At 54.1% G+C, this 14,696-nt stretch overlaps 1 protein-coding gene across 1 annotated transcript; it reads right to left on the bottom strand.

Moving 5' to 3' along the window:
* Nucleotides 1–1,604: 1,604 nt before the first annotated feature.
* LOC114616661 (refilin-A) lies at nt 1,605–10,579 on the bottom strand. The gene is made up of 3 exons (XM_028762089.1): nt 10,291–10,579; nt 3,493–3,602; nt 1,605–2,856 (listed from the first exon to the last, which is right to left on the bottom strand). Exons 1-3 carry the CDS (start codon nt 10,459–10,461, stop codon nt 2,523–2,525), a joined length of 615 nt encoding a protein of 204 aa, XP_028617922.1. The 5' UTR covers nt 10,462–10,579; the 3' UTR covers nt 1,605–2,522.
* Nucleotides 10,580–14,696: the final 4,117 nt, after the last annotated feature.

Below are 14,696 nucleotides of genomic sequence, written 5' to 3'. Positions count from 1 at the left end.
GTGGCAGCCTTCAAAAGACAGGCTGTGGGGGACACAGGCTGTGCGAGAAAAGTGAGTCAGGGGCTAGCCAGAGGCTCTTAAAAGCCAGGGTGGGGAAGAGGAATTTGTGGCGAAAATCACGTCTGCCTTTCTAAAATTGAAGCGGTTTGGGCTTACAAAGAGGAAGAAGAGGGTGGAGAGAGAGGTCCAAGCTTAGTGTAGAACACGCTACAAGGTGGGTTCGTGAGGCTCAAGGGCAAGGGTTACGTGTGCTAAGAGGCCCTTAAGCGGCCAGTAGAGTTTGGGGGTGTCTCCACCAGCCTGCCCGTCTATAGACCGGCTGTGGTAATGGCAGACACCTCCACGCTTTCCTGGCTTTGGACAAGCTAAGTTACAAGGTGTACAGGTTGCTAGGAGCTTGAGGGAAGAAAGCCATGCATGGCCCGTGTAGAAGGATACACATCCTTCATCCTTGGCAGCTAGTCCAGGGATCCGAGACCATGCCAAGTGAAGTTAACAGGGCCAACAAAAGAACCTCAGTCAGGACAGACTCTTTAGGGAGCTGTGGGATCTCGAGTCCCTAGCCCACACCCTTCCTGGGCACTCCCCCCTCCCCCCTCGCCCCACTCCTTTTGGAGATGCTGTGACTGACGACAGGGTGAGTGAATAGGCTGGAGACTTGAGGTTCTCTGTTGCCCAGGGAGACGGCGAGGTGTCCAGAGGGCCAGGGCACAAGTCTGGCTGGTGAGAAGGATTCATCACGTTTACTACAGGCACGAGTACTACAGATTTTTTTTTTCCACACATTTTGCAGCATAAAGAAGCATTATCCACAAGCTGGGCACGGTGGCGTGTGCCTTTAATCCTAGCACTTGGGAGGCAGAGGTAGATGGATCTCTGAATTCAAGGACAACCTGGTCTACAGAGTGAATTTCAGGACAGCCAGGGCTACACAGAGAAACCCTGTCTCAAAAATAACAAAAAAGGGCACTTGTGATTACTGTCAGCCTTACTACCCTGGGGCAGGTGCCACTCTGGGGATACCCTAGGGTCTTCCCTGCCTGGTACTGGAGGGCCAGTCATTTAACACAAAGCATCCTAGAACAGGGCAGCTGGGAACATCACCTTAGGGTGGCAAGCCCCCAAGGGCTGGGACTGGATCTGCTCAGAGCTGGCACCTCATTCTCCCAATCTCTAGGTCCCCTGGATGACCACAGGACAGGTGACCGTCTGAGGGTTATACTTTGGGTGTGGTGCTTTACAAGCCCCTGTGGTTGGTCCATCCAATCCGTCCTTGTGGGGCTTTCCCAAGCTCCGTCCATTGTAGTTGCCATCTTAGGGACCCTATATTCTTAAAACAGGTAGGAGCCCTCAGTGTGGGAAATCACTTGTGGCTTATGACTGTAGATTGGTGATAGAGCCCTTGCCTAGTACACGGGAGGCTCTTGGGGTAAGAGGCAGAGGCTGTCATACATGGAGAATCAATCTCTAGTTCCTCCCTGTCCCCCCAGGAGCAGGGAAGCCAGGCTCCCTCTGATCCTAATGCCAGGTGAGAAGAAAAGTGGGTACAGGCATATCCAGGTTCCCTCCCCCACCCCAGGGGCATCTCAGAAACAAAGCATCCCGGCTGTGCGGGTACATTTTATTAAGATAATTCACTAATTTCTTAAGCTGTTCTTTAATCAGGGGGGCACCTCGGCTAAGCTAATAGATCGACAGAAATCTATCAATCATTTGAGTTCTAGTTGCTCCACAAAGAGCGTCCCTTCCCTCTGGGCCACCATGGAGGCAGGAGGCAGGTTTCCAGCTACTGGACAGTTGAGGTAAAGGGACATCTTCACCTCTAAGTGAACTCGGAGACTTGTTTTAGCCTGGGCACCAGGGGACAGCACCAGGTTGTGAGCAAGAGCCGAAACTGGCGTAGTTGTAGAATCCATGCTAAGTAAGGACGGGAGGCCAAGAAAATCCAACACGGTTTCTCTTGCGGTTCTGAGCCCTGCGGTAGGCTCAAGTCCAGAGTCAGCCATGGGCAGTTATTGGACATGTCCCGTCATTTGCTTTGAAGCCTCCCTGAGCACCTGCCAGAGAGCTTTGAGGCTCAAGAGATGCGTCTCGTGGGGGCACGTGGGCCGCCCTGCACAGCAGACTATGTGTTCAGGGTACCCCCAGCCTCTCCCATCTCAGTTCAGGGTAAGCTAGCTCTGCCCTCTGCACCTGCGGTTCTCAGCTGGGATGAGCGGTTTTTTTTTTTTTTTAATGACCTATTTTGGAAACGAGCCTCTCCAAGAATGAGGTTTCGAGCCAGACCGTGGCTGAGTGCCCTGTGTCCTGTGGTACATAGGGCCGTCTTTGCCTCAAGGGCACACCAGGACATGCTTGGCCCTGCCCATGAGCCCACAGAGCCTGTATAAGGCTAATGAAAGATGCATTCACGGGATCCTCTAGGCAAGAGCTCAGGCACGGCCAGCCTAGCCTGTGGTGGTAGCCTGGCCATCTTTCCTGGACCTCTCCCACACTCAGCTCCTCCTCTGACACTGGGCTCTTCAGAGTACATCAGGGCCACTGGAACTGGGTGCAGGGTCCCCACACCGCTGCAGCTGCAGGCTGGAGGAGTACCAGTGCCGTGGCTGGCCGAGGCTACAGTGCAGCGTGGTGCGGAAGGAGCTGCGGGCCAGTTTGGGGAAGATGATGGCGGTGCTTCCGAAGCGCAGGGCCCGTGGGCGGGGCTCCAGGGTCAGCTGGCTGCGGTAGCTCCGCCACGTGCAGTTGGGCGCCGCCACTATGGTCTCGCTGTAGGCTGTGACCGTGGGCACCGGAGCGTAGAAGATCTTGTCGCGGAAGTATCTCTCTGAGGCATAGGTGACCTCAGAGTTGCAGCTGGGGAGGACAGAAATGAAGGGAGTGAGTTGCCCACCACCGTCGGTTGCTAACCTTTACCCAGAACCCTCTTCTTGACCTTGACGTGAAGGGTCAAAGGTGAAAGGTCAAAATCCCAGATGGGAGACTAAAGAATGATAAGCAGCACGGACAACCGGACCCTAAATTGGGGAGAAAAGACAAGAAAGGATACGACTGGGATGATAGGTTCTATTTGGGTGCTGGCTTTGTGGCAGCGGATTGTGACCATATGTCACATATATGTGGTGTTGGAGCATAGTTCAGTATTCAGGGGCCAACAATGTCAAAGACCATGTGGGAGAGCAGAGCAGATGCCCCCAACTTTGCCATAAGAAAACCTATAAAAGTCCCCACAGTCCCTCCTGGTGGGTGTTTCCCCCTTCAGAGGGACCAATCGTGACAAAAATGCCACTTCCATGGTTTCTGGCTTGAGACCAAGCAGAGGACGCAGCACCAGGGGGTAAGAGTTATGGAGGTCCAAGCCGGCTGTCTGCGCACAGCCAGACTTGACCACGCCTCCCTCCAGCTAGGTGGGCCCTGTCCCACACCCTGCACCCGGGTCCTCAAGATGCTCCCCGGGCTAGGACCCACCCACCTCGCTCTTGGCCTACTTACCGGATTTCATGTGCAGGTTCTGGGTCCACCTCGATGCTCTCCCCAAAGAACACGGGCAGCAGCCTCGACCTCATCTCCAGGGCTGGGGGATTTTGGAAGAGGGAAGTGGCCTAGGAGAAGAAATGGCAGAGGGGAGGGGTTTCTCTATTTGTATACTACTCACAGTAATTGAGAACGGGGCGGGGGCAGACAGGGGTACCCATAAGCCTGTGCATGACCCCATGGGGGCGGGGCATGACTGTCTTCACAAACCAGCACCCTAGGTGGGATTAATGGATATAGTGCCTGAGTCACCTGTCCCCCATGGGACCCCATACAGCCTCAGGATCAAGAGACATCAGCACTGATCCATGCCACCAAGCTCCCAGAGGAGGTGCGTATGGAAATAATACTAGAGGTTTGTGGCTTGGTGTTTTCCGCAAATGCAGGAGGTAACTCTGCTGGTTAGCTCCTGTGCCCTGGGCACAGCACTAGGTCCCCTGTGGCCTTGGAAAAGGAAGAGTGTGAACTCGGACTCAGGCTTTAGATGTAGGCATTTGGAGGCATGTCCCCAGCCCGCTGCCTCTCTTTGGTTCATCTTGGAATGAAATAAAATGGCTGATGGGCTTAATGTCTTAGCCAGGGCATTAGAATGCTTGCCTACCATGCGTAAGGCCTCTACTTCCAGAACCCCATAAACGGGATGGGGATGGGGGGTAGGGGGAGGGTTGCAGTCCCAGCAGGCAGAAGGTGCAATCAGGAGGATCAGAATTCAAGGGCATCTTCAGATGCGTAGAAAATCCAAGGCCATCCAGGGCTACATGAGAACCTCAAGACAGACCGAGAGGTAAAAAAAGAGAACCCAACACTCCTGAGGCTGCTTCTTGGGCCTTGACCAACCTGCAGCAGCCCCGTTCCAGCCGGATGTTGTGCAGGACTCTGCCAGTCAGTTAGACAAAGCCCAATTCAAGTGGAGGGAGCCAGCTCTCCCAAGGGCGACACTGGAAAAACAGTTCAGCCGCCCACTGGGAGGCTGCAAGCACCGAGAGATAGGACAGAGCCCAGGTGTCCACTGGGTTAAGGCAGGGCGGCTGGACGTGTCCTGTAGGATTCCAGGGCTAGATACCAAGGGAAATGGGTGGCAGCCCTAGCTACTCCCTGTAGATTTCTGCAATCAAAACTCTGGCTCAGGGTTATTTTGAGAACGTCTCGCCCTCCAGCCTGTAGAGCCTGCTGTCCCGCAGATCCCACAGGAAAAGCTCAATGTGCATGAGTAAGAAACATTGCACTCACCCAGAGGTTAGGGTACAGTTCTATGGGGGTAGGCACTATTACCAAGGTGACATGCAGGGTGGGCACATAGCTCCAGGCTGTCTACACTGTAGTCTTCACAGCATCTGCCTCACTGGGCCTCTCTAGCGCCGGGCGGCCACCCGGGGTTCAGGAGCCCCGTTTTAATCTAGAGAGATTCTCCAAAGGGCTGCAGGACGGTTCAATGGTTAAAGAACACTTACTGCTTTTGCAGAGGGCTCAGGTTCAGTTCCCAGCATAAACGTGGTGGCTCACAAACACCTAACTCAAGTTCGAGGGGGACTGATGCCCCCTGCTGGTCTCTGTGGGTACTGCACATGTATATGGTACACAAATACATATAAGGTGAGAGACCTGCAAGCTGGCAGGGCGTCAATGTGCATCTGTGACCTGAAGTGTGCCGACTGCAATGGGACCTACACTGGGGCTGAGGGATGGCCAGTTACCAGGGATTTCATTGTCCCCTTACAGCTCTGGGACATCAGGATAGAGGGAAAGAAAGGTCTGAGGGCAACTACCAATCTTAATGGACCCCCTAGCTGGCCCTGATCCCAGCCCTTTCCTGAGTGCAGAGAGCCATGGGCAGACCAGGGCAACTGACTAACTCCTGGTCAGATAGCGGTGAGGTGGGGACCAGAGCAACAGGGCAAAGGGCTGAAGTTCTGAACATAACGAGCCACTGACTGCCCAGCCCAGTGATGGTAAACACCACTGGCTGGCTGGAGATGGGGTGACATGGGGCCTGGCACCCTGGGAAAACCCAAAGCCACAGGGAGCGATAACACACCATGGCAGAGAACGAGGTGCCATACAGAGACAGCCCCACCTGCTGGTGGTCTGGCCTAGCTGAACCAAGACACAAAGCGGGTATAGCCATTGGGGCCAAAACAGCACCATAGCCCATGGAAATCGTTATATCCGTGAAGGAGGGGAACAGCCCCACTGGCTGCTGCTGGAGGGACCTCTGCGCTCCTGTCCCCATGCCCACGCACAATGCTACCTGGAGACTTTGCACGGGGTCAAAGACACCCCTTGGCAGCAGCTGCTTTGTTGTAAATGGAGTATCATTCTATAGACCAGGCTGGCCTGGAGCTCCCAGCTGTCCTCCTGTCTCACCCTCCTAAGTGCTGGAATTAAACCCCTGATTGCCGTTAGCTGCATATCAAATATGTTTGTGACAGGTTTGGGGTAAGTCTACCTTGGCCCAGGAGGAAATGAAGCAAGGAGGGGCCATAACAGCCCAAATCCCTGTCCTCCCTGCAGGAGGCAGGGGCTGTTAATGGCGGCAGCCGGGACCTCAGAAACAGCCATAGAGCAGTGCAATTGGAAGGAGAGGCCACCGCGATGAGTCCCCACAGCAAGCCAGAAAGATTGGTGATACTGACTGTCCCCACAAGGATAGTTGAGTCCCAGACCCCCTGCTGTGGCTAGATGTTCCATGGGGTCTCTATAGGTGTGAGGTTGCCACTAACTGTTTGACTAGTATCCTTAGAAACAGGAACATAAGCCAGGCAGTGGTGGCGCACGCCTTTAACTGCAGCGCTTGGTTGGCAGCGGCAGCTGGATTTCTGAGTTCGAGGCCAGCCTGATCTACAGAGTGAGTGCCAGGACAGCCCGGGCTACACACAGAAACCCTGTCTCGAAAAACAAAAACAACAACAAAAAAACAGGGACATAAGATCAGAGTCAGATGAAGATGATAGCAGATATTGCTACTGTATCCCAGCACGCCACAAGGCACCCCAAAGCCACAGCCAAGGGATCCCCCCAAAAGCCACACCATGCCACAAGAAAGCACAGATTTGTTACTGGACATAAGGATTTGGGTTACCACTACAAACCAGGAATGGTCTTCTCCAGTCACAGAGGGGATCCCTACTCTGGCCTTGATTCTGATTGTATGGCCTTCAGACCCATGAGAGAATGGCCTCTGTTCTAAGCCACCCCTGTTTGTGGCACTTTAGAGGCAGCCATCCCAACCGACTCCATCTGTGGTGCTTTCCCCAGAAGGTGGCTGCTTGTGGGGTCCCTAGATACCTGTCAGGGTGTGGCCTGTCCCCTCTTCACACTGAAGCTCCAGTTGAGGCTCTTCCCAGGACGTGCCCTAACCATGGGACCCTGGGCTGTGGAGACCAAGCCACCACTGGGGTTAAACAGGCCTGGCTGGAAGGAGGCCCTGGCATATCTGCTTGCCTCCCCGACTCCCTCTGCAAATAGACTCCTCCACCCACCCCACACACTGGCTCTCTTCCACAGGAATCCATATAGACAGCTTGCCCAGGCTATGGGTCTACTGAGTCTTGTCTTCTATGTCTATCCACTGTCCATTCCATCCTTCTGTCCTTCTATCCACTGTCTGTCCATCCATCCTTCCTGAATCCTGGCAACAGCCAGGTATTCCTGGCTTACTATAAAAGAAGCTGTTTGGCCCCTCCTTGCTCTCTGACTCTCTGCCCCTTCTCCCTCCCTCCCTCTCCACATGTTCCTGGCCTGCCTTCTTCCCTTACCCCCTCCCCATGCCCTAAATAAATTCTATTCTATACTATACCCATCATGTGGCTGGTACCTCAGGGGGAAGGGATGTCTTAGCCTGGGCCGGCAGAGGGACCCCTCCCACTTCACCATACTCTTTTTCTTGTTTATAAAACACAACAGAAAGCCCCCAAAGGAATCATATCCACCACATCCTTGCCTCTTTGCTCAGACCAGGGCCCAGCTCCGTACCCACCTTAGGGGAGGAAGCAGCCCCCCCCCCATAGTCCAGGGTGTCATCAGGAGCACACTTCCTTTACTGAAGCCAGGCTTTCTTACGAATCCACCAGGAGACCCTGAGGAGGCGGAGTCTAACCCACTCTGCTTCTTGTCACCCTCTGTCATTCAACTGTGAGCCCCGCCTCCACACACACTGGGGACTGTGGTCTAAGCAAATACCCAGAGAGCTGCCCCAGGCCAGATCCCAAAAGCCACCTGTATTTGTCCCATGGGCCATAAACTAGATGAGGAGGGGTACCTGGCGGTGGGGGTGGGAGTGCCCAAACTGCTTGTGAAGTGGCGGGAGTGGGGTTTCTGACGTAGACCTGTTCTCGGCCAGCAGGACCTGGCTCCCTGCCATGTCTGCCCCACACACCTCGGCTCTGTGATGGAAGTATGGGGGTTGGGGGCCACCCGATGTTTATCCTCTGACACAGAAGTCCTGCTTGGGAGCCCAGGGTGGCAGAGCTGTTTTTTGCTCAGTCCTGCCTGGATGGCTGAGCATTCTTGGGGTGAAGGTAGCAGGCAAACAGCCCCCATTCCAGCCAATACATCTTGCTCTCTTGGGGCCATGTGGGAGGGCAAAATACACACACACACACACACACACACACACACACACACACATGGGCAAGCACACTGCCACTTTGCAACCCACACAAGCACTTTCCAGTTACATCTCTGAAAGAGGCTTCTAATCTAGGCGTCCTGGGAGCGCATGTTACTGTTAAAAAAGAAAGAAAGACACAAGTCTATATTTAAGAAAACAAAACTCTAGTTTTTAGCCTACCAGAGCCTGGCCCAGACCCCCTCCTCCTCTTCTCTAGCCTCTGCCACAGGACATTGGCATGTGTCATCCTCTTAGACTGAGACACATTTCAGCCCCATCCGCCTAAAATCCACTCCATGGTTTGCTTTGGTTTTCTGCAGCAGCGTTCCCTGACTGTCCCTAGCAGTCAACCTACATACAAGGTAGCCATTCACTCCTGGCTCTGTCACACAGTGGAGGTGACTGTTGCTCCCCAGTATGGCAGTTCTATGTGAGGACACCAGGGGACACCTGACCACCTTCCTATAGCTTCTTCCAGTTGAAACTGGCTCCCCAAGAGGCAGCCTTTTCTCCCCACACAGTAGATCAACCAGTTGATTGGCAATTTTCAGCCTGCCTACACAGCTAGGCCTCCGAGGGGAACAGGATGCTTGCGTTTTGATCACAGAGTAAGGAAGGATGGAACTCAAGAAGGTGGGGACCCTAGTGGGTAGTAACTGGAAGATGGGTAGGTGGGTGAGGCCACAATTGGGCCCCCAATCCTGAGGAGAGGTTGCCATGGCTACTACCTCCTCTCATGATGAAGAGCAGCACCTGGACCCTATGGCTACACATTTAATTTTTCTGTTTAAATAATCAAAAGGCTGTTAACTTTGCTACACAGTGAGAACCAGGGCAGACTTCAATGTACACCAGAGCCAGGTTCTCTGTATCCATTCTGCTGGGCAGCTTTGGGCAACTTCCTAACCATCTCTGTGTCTCGACTTCCTCCAGAACACGGGGAGCAAAGGCAGGCAAGCATGCACAGAACTGTGAGGATTCAACACAGAAGTGGGGAGAGCCATCCCTGGCATGAGGGAAATGGCATTGACCAGGTGTCATTCAGTATGGCCCCAGGGTTCCCTGCCCAGACAAAGTCACAGACCAGGGCACAATAGCTTCCTAGCTGGCGGCTACTTAGCCGGGAAAGGAAGCAATAACAGCATCAGAGCCAGGCTTGCTGTTCTTCACAGCTGCCTCAGGCTGGCCTGGAAGACAAGGGAAGCATGCAGAGTGCCCTGCAGAAGGAGGCTTCTGGGTCACACGGAATTGGAGTGACCTCTTCCTGGTGCCTTCTGTCCCCCAAAATATTCCCTGGAATTTCTCCCCCACCCCACCACACACACACACACACACACACACACACACACACACACTGGTACCAGGTGATCCTCCTCAGACAAAGTGCCGGCCTATCAAGGCTCCAAGTTCCCCCAACCCCACGAGAACAGTATCGCTCACTTATGTTAACTTCTGAAGTCCTCAGTCAGGCTACCCACCCTCCCAAAAGAGACACAGAACGTTCAATTCAAGACAGGCGTCAAACTTCCTTGCAGGCTTGAGTCACCTGGGGAGATTTAAAGAAAAGTTCGGACAACCAAATTGTGCCCTGGATCGGCTCAGTGTCTGGAGAAGGTCATAGACAGGATGTCCATTAGAGTCTCAAAGGCTTCTAGCGCCCTGTACACCTTGGCGGGAGGGTCCTGACGCCCAGCGGAGGCCATCAAGCCAGCAGGGTTCGGGGACATGCCACTGTATAACCCTCAGCCAGTCCTTTCTTCAAGTTGCTCCCTCTGCTCCATCGGCAGAACAACCTGAGCAAAGCGTGTCCAACTCCTAGAGTCCCCGTTTCGGGGACAGTTCCACTTCTACACCCACAAGAGGAAGCCCATGACCGCTTGAGCTACGTTTGCAAAAATGCTCCCATTTAGCAGCTCTGGGAGGTCAACAAGGTAGGAGGTGGCAGCAGCGAGGGGACCTACGGACAGATAGCCACCACAGGCTGCCCTTGTAAGCCAGTAGACTTTGGGGACTCTGCCAGAAATCACCCCGAAACTCCCACCCTGCAGGTCCTGGTGAGCCCAGTGCAACTCCATGTCTGCTTCAGAACGGATGAAACCATGCTGGCTTCTGCACGGCCCTCCCACTGCCGGATCCCCAGGTCTTACCGCTGGAGTTTCAGTGGTGGCACGGGTGTCCAGCGTGCCCGGCGACAGGGCGTAGAAGGGCGGGCTAGGGCTGGGACTGGGGGGCAGTCCTGAGTCGGGACTGTCCAGCAAGCCGTCGCGGCTCTGCTCCCGCGTGCCCCCCATGGCCTGCAGATGCAGGTGACCCACCATGACTGGCGGGCGCGGGGCTCGGACCCCAGCAGCTCGGGTCCCCGCCACCACTGGGCCAGAGGAGAGACAAGGAGGCTCCGGCCTGCGGCTCCAGCTGAGACCTGCTCCCGAGGCAAACGCCTCCAGCCGCCAGCTGAGCCTCCTTTCCCAGGCGCCGCCCCCTCCCCGCCCTCCTCCGCCTGTGCCTCTCGCTCCCGCCCCCGGCCACCCACTGGGCCAGGGCAGGGTGAGGATTGCAAAGTCTCCAGCCTGCAAAAGCCACTGCCCCCCACCCCAGGTGGTGCTGACTTGGGTCCACAGCTACCTTAGCAAGGACTCTAAGCCTTCAGCCGGGCCATTGCAGGTTGCTGCGTCCCTCACCTGGCCTGAGTTCCCAAGCAAAGCACCCACCTTCAGCAACCTGTGTGTTTTTTTTTGGGGGGGGGGGGAGGGAGGGTATTTACAGTAAGGGACCGAATGATCCAAAAACCCAGGGTCAAGATCTGCCCTAGGGGCCACCAGGGTGCTCCTCTCCTTTTGCTCCGGTGAATTTGTCTGGACAGGGAAGTCTAGGGCCACTTGGGCCAGGGAATGAAGGACACCTGGTGTGTAGCTGGCATTCCCTTTGTCAGACCCTCCTCCTCACCAACGTGTTTAATCCTCGCAATCTGCCTGGGAGTGCGTGCTTGCCGACGCTCACCATTTTCTGGAGTGAAACTGAGGCACAGAGATGGTTAGGAAGTTGCCCAAAAGTGTAGGGGGGGGGGAGGAGGGGAGGGGAGCAGGGGCACTTCCAGACTCCCCTAACACCTTCTGCTGTCTGAGGGGGGGGGGTTCCTTTGTGGTGACTCCCCCAACCATAAAATTATTTTTGTCACTACTTCCTAAGCGTAATTTCGCTCCTGTTATGAACCAGAGTGTAAACACCTATGCTTTCCGATGGCCTTAGGTAACCCCTGTGAAAAGGGTGTTGGGCCTTCTGCAAGGGAGGGGGTCGTGACCCACAGATTGAGAACCGTAGTTCTAAATGGTCTCACTCAGAGACAGGGTTCTGCCCACCCTGTCTCACTTGACCACAGGAGCAAAACACATGGTTCCCATTCTGCCTGCTTTCTTGGCAGGGACTGAAGAGCATCCCACCCACCACCTGCCTCCAGCCTTGCATCTGGACACAGAGGCCCAGACACCTGCGGATTATTTACAAAGATGTCAGGACGGCTCATAGCAAAGGAGACGAGTAACTTCTGCTAGGCCATCTACCCCATGTCTGCCAAAGAGAGGGAGGGACCCCAGCTTCACAGTGGCCCCCAGAGGTGCATCCTCCTCTGTAGGTTGGCCAAGTCAACCGAGGTGTGCCTAGATTTAGACACAGGTGTAACCAGCTCTGCCCTCAGAACCACCCAATGAGCCAGGGCTCAACAAAGATACCACCAGCGGAAAAAATCAGAGGCAGTTGTGCCAGTCAATCAGGGAGGGCCTCTCAGAGGAAACAGCACTTCAACAGACCTGCAGGTAGAGGGAATAGCAGGGTACAAGGCCCTATGGCGGAAGAGAGTGAGGTGGCCCCAGAGGCTGTCACAGTGGAGGGGCAAGCTGAGCCCTGTTACTGGAAAAGCATACGTCCCATGTCTATGTCACTTAGCAATGATCTTGGGGCTTTGGCTGCTTGAATGGGACACACAAAAAAACTGCACCCTGAGCCCTTTAATTAGGAATGGTTACTGTCTTTCACAGAATAAAGTTGGTGGCAGTCCTCTCTGGAATGTGAGGGACAGGATGGCCATTCCCAGTGCTGGGTGCTAGAGCCTACTGGATACCACTTACTCTCTAGAAAAAGTCCTAACCTTTTAAACTCTCAATAGCACCCAGAGAACCTTCTGGAAGGCCACTGAAGGTGACCAGAGAACAAATTAAGGACCAGGATTTTGAAAGTGCAGGGTGAGCCAGGCAGGTGCCACCGCCACACCTTTAATCCCACCCCTCAAGAGGCAGAGGCAGGAAGATCTCTGAGTTCGAGGCCAGCCTGGTCTAGAGTGAGTTCCAGGACAGCCAGGGCTACATGGAGGAACCCTGTCTTGAAAAAGGAAAAACAGAAAAGTGCAGGGCGCCTTGGCTCTGCTTCAAACTTTGATGTCAGGTGCCTGAGCTGAGAAGAGCATGTACTATTCTTGCAGGAGGACCAGGGTTCAAATCCTACCACCCCTATTGGGCTGCTCACAATCACCTGTAACTCCAACTCCAGACTGATGCCCTCTTCTGGCCTCTATGGGTACCCACACTCGATGTGCATAGACCTACACATAGACACACACAGGTACACACAATTCAAAATAAAACCTTATAAAAAAAATCTTTTGATGTCCTGACTTTTAAACATGTCAAGAAACTCTGTCTTGATTTCTTTGATGCAGGCCTGGGCCTTCACCAGTCACCCTCCATTCACTCTGAACAGAGACACTCCTATATCAGCGGCTCCTTTAAGTCGATGCTGGCTGACTTCTAGAAAGTTCCCTACACCAGTACATGGCTTCCTCTTGAAGGAACCAAACTATACTGGGCAACATAGAAGGCGCATGGACACCAATGGACAGGAAAAAAAAAATCCAGCCTTATTTCAAATGTCAAATACCAAGTGAACGCCCACACAGGTGACCATGGCCGTGGCTTCTGACCTATCAGGATCCACTGAAAGGCGGTACTGTCACGTTCGACTCCTCCTGAGGCCGGATGGCCTAGAGACAAAGGTCAGAGGCCAGAGAAGGGCATAAAGCCCCCATAGAAGCGAGCTGGGCTGGCTACAGGCAGCTGCCAAGGATCTTAAGAGGGAGGTGCTGGAAATGGGGTTTGTTAGGATCTGAACACCCCATCTAACCAGTGCTACAGAAAGGGCTGTACCAGGCCAACGCTAGCCCGGCATGCTATGCTCAGAGTTCTAGTCCTAGAGGTTCTGAAGCAGGGGGATTTGGAGGCAAGAAAATGACAGGGGACACAAATATGTCACAGGAAGGGTAAGTAAAGTGGTCCTGACATGCACTTGTCTCAGGCTTGGGAGGGGCCATTCATACCATGCACGAATGCACGCATGTACATGTGTATACACACAGATACCCCTCTGAGAGAAGAGGTGTGTGGACTTTTTCCCTGGATGTTTTACAGGGAGAATGCATCACTGTTAGAGGAAAAGACCAAGCAGGTAGGGCATGAACACAAATGGCCCTTCCTAGGAAGCCACCAGCCACTTAGTCCAAGGTCCAATGAACTAACCTTCCCTAGAGCAGGGCTGGGTCCTCTCAGTCTCCTCACAGAGACACGCACATTGACTGAACTGAAGGCCTGGCAAACTAGCCTGACACTCAAGGCGAGGTTTTTTTTTTTTTTTTTTTTTCCTCCATTGCTAAATAAAGCATGGAGTCGTGGAGGCTCAGAGAGGTCACCTGACTTGCCTGAGGTCACACAGCGATGGAAGCCAGCTCTGATGGATGTGGTGGCAGGCTGTCACTGGATCCCAGAGGGTCATGAAACAGGTAAGGCAGAAACGTCGGCATCCTGTGGCCTTCAGAGAAAGCCCTGAAGCTAACAGGCTTGGGAAGAGGGCAGCGGGAAAGAGATCAAACTGTAGTGTGAGCTAAGAGCAGGGACCTGTGAGAGCACACAGGGCTGGGCACCCTGTTCCCAGTGAGCTACACACACACCGATCCACACATCTGTGTCCTGTTCTGACTGCATAGACCAGAAGGGTCCTGTTTCCCCCCCGACACACACACACTTCCCGTGCACACAGTCCCTGGGTGTTCTCTCAAACAGGTTCCCGTTCAACTCTTCCCAGTGACCCAGCCACCCAATCTGAAAAGGTCGGCCGACACAGAAAATCCGCATCTCCACGGGAGAGGAGATATGCTGAACACTCGGAGGCTGCCGGGATGCGATTCACACAGCGTGACCAAGGAATCGTTCCTGGAGCAGACTCTGTGGGCTATTGCTGGGGCCTCCCTGGGGATGCAGGGAGTCACACACAGAGAATTGACATCCTTCCTAGTGTGGGCGGGAAGACGTGGCTCAAGCTTTAGGAGGTATATGTGTTTCTTCTATCCAATTCCGAAAAGGGGCTATCTCAGTTAGACTTATTGTTACTGCAAAGGGACACCATGATCGAAAGCAAGTGGAGGAGAAAAAGGTTTCCCTGGTGGCTCAGCCTGCTTTCGTGTAGAACCCAGGACCACCAGCCCAGGGATGTCATAACTTACAACGGCCTGGGG

The sequence above is a fragment of the Grammomys surdaster genome, unplaced genomic scaffold (assembly GCF_004785775.1).
Source record: "Grammomys surdaster isolate TR1022 unplaced genomic scaffold, NIH_TR_1.0 332804, whole genome shotgun sequence".
Taxonomy (NCBI): domain Eukaryota; kingdom Metazoa; phylum Chordata; class Mammalia; order Rodentia; family Muridae; genus Grammomys; species Grammomys surdaster.
The sequence above is the reverse complement of the archived record's forward strand: the minus strand, read 5'-3'. Positions and strand labels throughout refer to the sequence as shown.

What these genes read in the sequence shown, in the direction of transcription:
- LOC114616661 (XM_028762089.1), bottom strand. Translation starts at nt 10,461, where the DNA reads ATGGTGGGTCACCTGCATCTGCAGGCCATGGGGGGCACGCGGGAGCAG. An exon ending in CCACCACTGAAACTCCAGCG is followed by an intron (nt 3,603 to 10,290) that starts GTAAGACCTGGG and finishes TTCTTCTCCTAG; the next exon opens with GCCACTTCCCTCTTCCAAAA. An exon ending in GAACCTGCACATGAAATCCG is followed by an intron (nt 2,857 to 3,492) that starts GTAAGTAGGCCA and finishes TGTCCTCCCCAG; the next exon opens with CTGCAACTCTGAGGTCACCT.